The sequence below is a fragment of the Varroa jacobsoni genome, unplaced genomic scaffold (assembly GCF_002532875.2).
Source record: "Varroa jacobsoni isolate VJ856 unplaced genomic scaffold, vjacob_1.0 scaffold_1386, whole genome shotgun sequence".
Taxonomy (NCBI): domain Eukaryota; kingdom Metazoa; phylum Arthropoda; class Arachnida; order Mesostigmata; family Varroidae; genus Varroa; species Varroa jacobsoni.
In genome coordinates this window covers 104,323-110,322 of record NW_019214288.1, presented here as the reverse complement: position 1 = coordinate 110,322, position 6,000 = coordinate 104,323, and the positions used below count along the sequence as shown (strand labels likewise).

The 6,000-nt window shown below is 41.4% G+C and overlaps 1 protein-coding gene across 1 annotated transcript; it reads right to left on the bottom strand.

Moving 5' to 3' along the window:
- Nucleotides 1-425: 425 nt before the first annotated feature.
- Nucleotides 426-3,259, bottom strand: LOC111269428 (uncharacterized). The gene is made up of 2 exons (XM_022849007.2): nucleotides 3,150-3,259; nucleotides 426-2,342 (listed from the first exon to the last, which is right to left on the bottom strand). Exon 2 carries the CDS (start codon nucleotides 2,280-2,282, stop codon nucleotides 1,230-1,232), a length of 1,053 nt encoding a protein of 350 aa, XP_022704742.1. The 5' UTR covers nucleotides 2,283-2,342; nucleotides 3,150-3,259; the 3' UTR covers nucleotides 426-1,229.
- Nucleotides 3,260-6,000: the final 2,741 nt, after the last annotated feature.

Here is a 6,000-nt window from a genome sequence, read left to right as displayed (position 1 = left end):
TGGCGTGCTTAGTGAAAGTATGTTGTACAAAGACCGTTTACCCCACTTCAGATCGATCTGATTTCCTTTCAAAACATATTTTTGTTGAAGTGCTGCAACCGATAGACCTATGTTTAAACCGGCTTAGCAATGATGATACAAAAAGTAATAGTGATAACAATTGTACCCTTTGAAATTTTCAAAGAAGGTTATAAAACGTTGATGTTGTAAAAAAATGACTGCGTCACTGATCTACTTAATGCGAAATCGCTTATAAAGAGCGAATAATCATAATTCTAAACTCACTTGTTTTAACTACTATATATCGTTTAATGGATTATAAAAGTAGGTGTGAATCTATATCTATATACACCTGTATATATCTTCCAAAGCTTCTTATCTTTCAGTAACAAAGTAAGTCATATATAGTATTGACAATACCGGCGTAGTTTTATACAAAACACAATGTTATTGGATGACATAACAGCTGAGGATAGCTAAGCTCGTACAAATATTTGTACATCCCTCAGAACTATCAGAATTACGCATGCATCTTTGAGTAGGAACTTTACCTATATAAAATATTCTTAAGCATAGTTATTCACCATCCATGTTGACGTCCGTAGTTGCGGCTATTCAGATTTCAGATGATTTTACAATACGGATCAGCCGATAAATGCAGGTGTGGATGCAAGTCTATGCCAGTCATGTTGCTTGATTGATCGGTATATATTTGCCTAACGGACATATGTGTCCTTTGAATTCGTTTTAAACGTTCGCATTTGAAGAATCGTGTCTACAAATGTCACGATCACATATACTGTCATTCTAAAATGTATATATATATATATATATATATATATATATAAAGTGTTTCGTTATATATTGACAACTTCAAATTGGTATACATTTTTTGCAGATATGAAACCTGAATTGTCTAACAATTAGGATTGCTATCGCTGTCATGCTATTTACAAATTTTGATTCCACGATCAAGGTCTAAGCTGACATCTTAGTACAATGTAGATCGTGTCTGATTTAGGGGGAAGCTAAGCTGGAAATCGACGTTTCTTTAGAATCGTTCCTACGTAAGCATGCACATAAATACGGGTGTACCTCTTTAGCATGAAGCACAAAACATGGGCCACAAGATAAGAGGTCATTGAGAGGAAGGCAACAGCCAGGATTCTTTAATCCCCCTAGACTCAAGTTTTTAAGCAGATAGTAAACTACGATATCACGTAGCTTGGTCAGCTGCTGAAACTCTTGTTTGGCTCCTGTTCCATGACGACGCTACTTGGCTGAAATTGTTGATTATGCGCTCTGATCTGGCGATTACCGCCACCGTGGCCATGATGACTATTGTGATTGCTGTGGCCACGTCGACCATTGTGGGACGCGCTATTAGTCAGGGGTTGGCGATTACGCAATTGCGGGCAATAGCTCTTAGTATGGGCTCGATCCCCACCGCCATTGTTGCATAGTGGACAATTGTAAGCGCGCAATACGGGGCAGATTACCCTGCCGGTTGTGTCACGAAGAGTGTGACTCTTGTAGAACTCTTCTGATTCTTTGTTGTTTTGGCAAAATTGGCAAAAGTTCCAAACGACGCGACGGTTACTCGAACGGCTATAGTTCGTATTAGATGAGATGGTTGTTTGCTGCGAAGCCGACGGTTGTTGCTGTTGAGGCTGTGATTGTACGTTTGCAGATGTAACGGCAGTTGCTGTGTATTCCATGGGAACATGCTGATACGCCATACCTGCTGGCATCGCTGAGACATTGGCGATCGCAGCGTGGTGCCGCATTGGTGTAGGCTGTGTTTCCTGATAGTACGCCTGCATCGGCATGTATACAAACGTAGCTGGCGGATAAGGTTGAGTCACAGCAGTCGGATGCGTTGAATCAGAAGTATGTTGAAACGTTGGAGTAGCTGCCACCGTCGCGGCGTAGTGATGAGCTTGCTGGTAACAGGTGGCAGGTGGCGGAATGAGTTGGTAGTATGGCACACTCGTGGCTGCAACATGTTGCATATGTGGAGTAGCAATATGAGTCTGCTGGACGACGTTGATCATGCTACCTTCAAACATGCCCATATCGGCCAAGGGAATGTTTGTCTGCTCGGCCGCGATCATGACTAGGTGTTCCTGACCGTGCACCAATTCGGCGTTCTTCTCAGCTAACATTGTAGGAACGTAGGACTTCTCATCGACTGATGTCAAAGGTATGCATGGTTTGGGGTCGTTCAATTGAATAACCTCTTTAGCAACTTGGTGCTCTGCCACAACCATCTCGTTAACCATTGAGCTATGTTTAGTAGATCCTGAAATTAGTCTACCGTACACTATCAATCCGACGGCTTCCTGAAAAGACAGACACACAACGCGCGAGATTAGTGATTCGTAAGTATATGCATACACACATATGTCTGTTACATACTGCTGAACGCTGTTACACATTGATACTAGAAGGAAACGTGGAATAAACGTTTAGTCTCAAAAACGAATCGGGAAACGCACCAATCATACCTACTCTAGATGGTAATGAATTTTAGGCTAACACGCATAGGACAACGATACCTGATGCCCTCATGTTGAAACATGTGCGCAAACAATAGTCGATGCAGTGACCCCCAACATAGATGCGTCTATCGACAATTTTAATGAACAACTAACGAAATGCCCATCCATGACATTAGTTATCTATTGTACAGGCGAAAATCCAGGAATAGGTATGGATAAAATTCTATTGGCTGACGGAGTAAAGCACTGCATGGATTGTTCCGTGTGATCTGACGGTGAAATTCAGGCTACGCTTTCAAGCCGATTCATGGTGACTTTGCAAGAGATAGCTGACAACCATTCCGGTTCCTATGCCCAAACTACCTATACCGACTACGGAAGAAAAGGTTCACTTCAGATTCGAAAAGTACGCATAGTAAATTCGCAGAAAAAGAAGGCTCAAGGTCCAAACATTGGCCAAGTAGTGTGCCAAAACTCTAGTTTTCATCGATGGACGTTGGCGTTACTAATGCATTCTAGAAAATCTACAAAAAACGTTGTCGCATCGCACTTTCTGTAATTGTCCACTGAATGGTATTGTTGGTTTAAGAGCAAAGAACGCCTAAGCTGTTAGACCCAAGGTAAATGGATATGTCACGTTGTACTTACCCACAATCGACCTTAGGTTCCCCGCTTCGGAGGACAAGTGCCGTCTTCTGCAAGCACCGCGATGGCTGGTCAATTGAACATGGCGCCCGGGCAGAGGAGGGCAACGAATCCCGTTAATGTGGACATGTCCACATCATCGTCACGTCGTTCACGAACGTAATCCAATTAATGTACTGCATAGCGCAATGCAAATCGAGGTTGGAAAAAGTGCGAGAGCACGTTTCCGTGCCCAATATATAGATAGATACAGTATGCTCGTCCAAGAAATTAAATTTGACTGGATCATGAATCTGTGTCACTTGATGAAATCCGTTTACAAAGAAGCTTCGACAATGATGGCCTCACATTAAGGAGAATTAGAAATTAACATATCTGGGACATGCGGTAGAACGGTGCATAACACTACACAGACTTTGCTTTGAATCGGAGTTGTTTCAAAGCCCATTCTATCCTTCTGCATACAAATACCCAAAATTAATCTAAGAACATATCATGCACAGCATGCGGAAGTCATGGCACACTTTACGTAAGCATTCGCACAATTATAAAATCTATCGTGCGTGATTGCCGTTTTCAAACCGCTAGTTCACATATGTGAATGCCCTATATATATATATATTTGGAACAAAAGGTTTAATAAGACAGTTAAGCACAAAGGAATATGATCACGTAGTAAACCATATTTATGTTATTTTCTTCGCAAAAATGGCTTTATGCTTGTATCCCGTAATATTTGTATTCTGCTGACATGCTCTCGTACCTTTAGGGCGTTTTATTCGTGATAAAAGCTTCGTTTTATAATAATTATGATGATGATGATGGTTGTCATTATCCATGTAATTTGCAGCCACGGCGTCTAACGTGTAATGGCGTGCTATAAAAATTGAAAAAAAAAACGAAGTGCGGTGATGATTGGTGGGAATAGTCTGTAACACGCCAAACACGGAGGTCATCAGACATTTTCAATCAACTAGAAAAAGAAATATATTTCACTGTTGGTCAATTTACAACAAGCTTTTGTATCTCGTTGGCTGATTTGCTGTCCCGGTTTTTCAACAACAGCGGCGCTGTACACGGCTAGTAGATGAAGCTAATTCTGAATAGGACCTTCAGCTCTAGAAGGCGCCTTAGACATACAGGCTTTAAACGGTCGAAATCGTCAAGCTGTTAGGTGTCTCCAAGTTAGAACATTTTTTCGGAGCCATAAGAGCTACTTCTGTCATAAGTAGGACGAATGTTGTTCTTAAAAAGAGCTTAGCGGAATTCTAAATTTTAGTAGTCATGCTTCTCTCTCGCGTTTCTCGTTCCAAGGGATCCGCTAGAGGGTGTTAATGTTATTCTAGAGAGGTGAAAGAGTTGACACTTAATTTTTCCACCTGTTAGCCGCAGTTAATCGAACACTGCTGCGTAAATGCCTCGCTGGCGCAATTACATTACACGTTTTTTAACGGTGTGTTGAAATTGCAGCTTTGACTGAAAGACTTAATCTGCACGATGTCCTTATATACATTAATTTATTCTTTTAAAGTACGTAGATTACACATAATTTCACATCATTGCGATATAAACGAATTCGAAGAAAGCAGCAGTTTTTAAAAAATGCTGACCGAGGGTCATTGATGACAGCATGGAGGTAATCCTTCAGTCTGGTAAGGGTACACGAAAGTTATTCAAAAATGTCGACCAAGACATAAACGTATAATGATTTGTTTAAAAAGTTTACTGTTTTTTGAAACAGTATCAGCGAACGTATCTTCGTAGTCGTAATAGTTTATATTATCATCATAGCCCTTAGTATTATAGACGTTATCGTATCGTAATGCTTTCTAAATATGTTCGTTTAGGTTTTTTGCTGATTTAAGGCTCCCCGATTTAAAACTATTAAAAATAATCAGAGGTCCTGACCTAACTATAATATAACAAACACAAAAAAGCTCATTGTCCCCGTCCTACGTCAATCGGCCTATGTGGTAAAAAAATGTTTATACTCTATGTCTAGAGCAAGCTGAGCTCGAAATAGAAGATAGACAGATTAGAGATACACTGTTATTTAGTTCATATCAAGTTATACTGTCCTTTCTAAGAAGTACAATTAGATCCTCATGTATTCTTAGCAAATATTGACGCAATGATACGGTACGGTACGCTTCTGAATATAATACATAATTTGTGATGCAAATTCTACGTTCCGAATTCATATCAGCTAATTTCAAGTTATCAACAACGCACGGTGCCGGGGCTCCGCGCCCGACCATGTTAATTTTATTTTAGCCGCTCTGCACCTGCCAGCCAAAACGCGCCTATCATCGTATCGCCATAGTAAATTCGAAAGCAAAGAGAATCAGAGGGACGAGAGAGAAAAATATCAGGCGAGACTGAGCTAGGTTGGATAGGTGGCCATTTTATGGGGCGCGCTTAGATTTATTCCTTCTGAACGACACTCAACCGAAAGCCACGATAGAAACTGCTTTCGACGTTTCATGTATGTCTAGTGAGTCCTAAACACTGCTTTTAAATCCAGGCGCCACCTTCAGTAGTTTGGCTTGCTGACTAGGTAACAAGATCTACAGAGGACCTGCAGGATAGAATCAACTTGGTACTATGCGTATGAGGCCATCACTTCCGGGTGAATGCCTACGAAAGCCTGGATCAGCGAGCGCCATCGGTCTGGGGAACCTCGCAACTGCGTTAACTGCCGGATACGAAAACGCGGCTTATGACGCCGCTTTCTCTTAACGGCACCTCCCCTTCCTTGCGTCTTAGCCCTTCGCGCTGTCGCCTTGGCGTTAGGTTAGAATAAGATTAAGCAGTATATGTACTCTATGGGTAGTCATGGCTTCGTGGCCGCCAT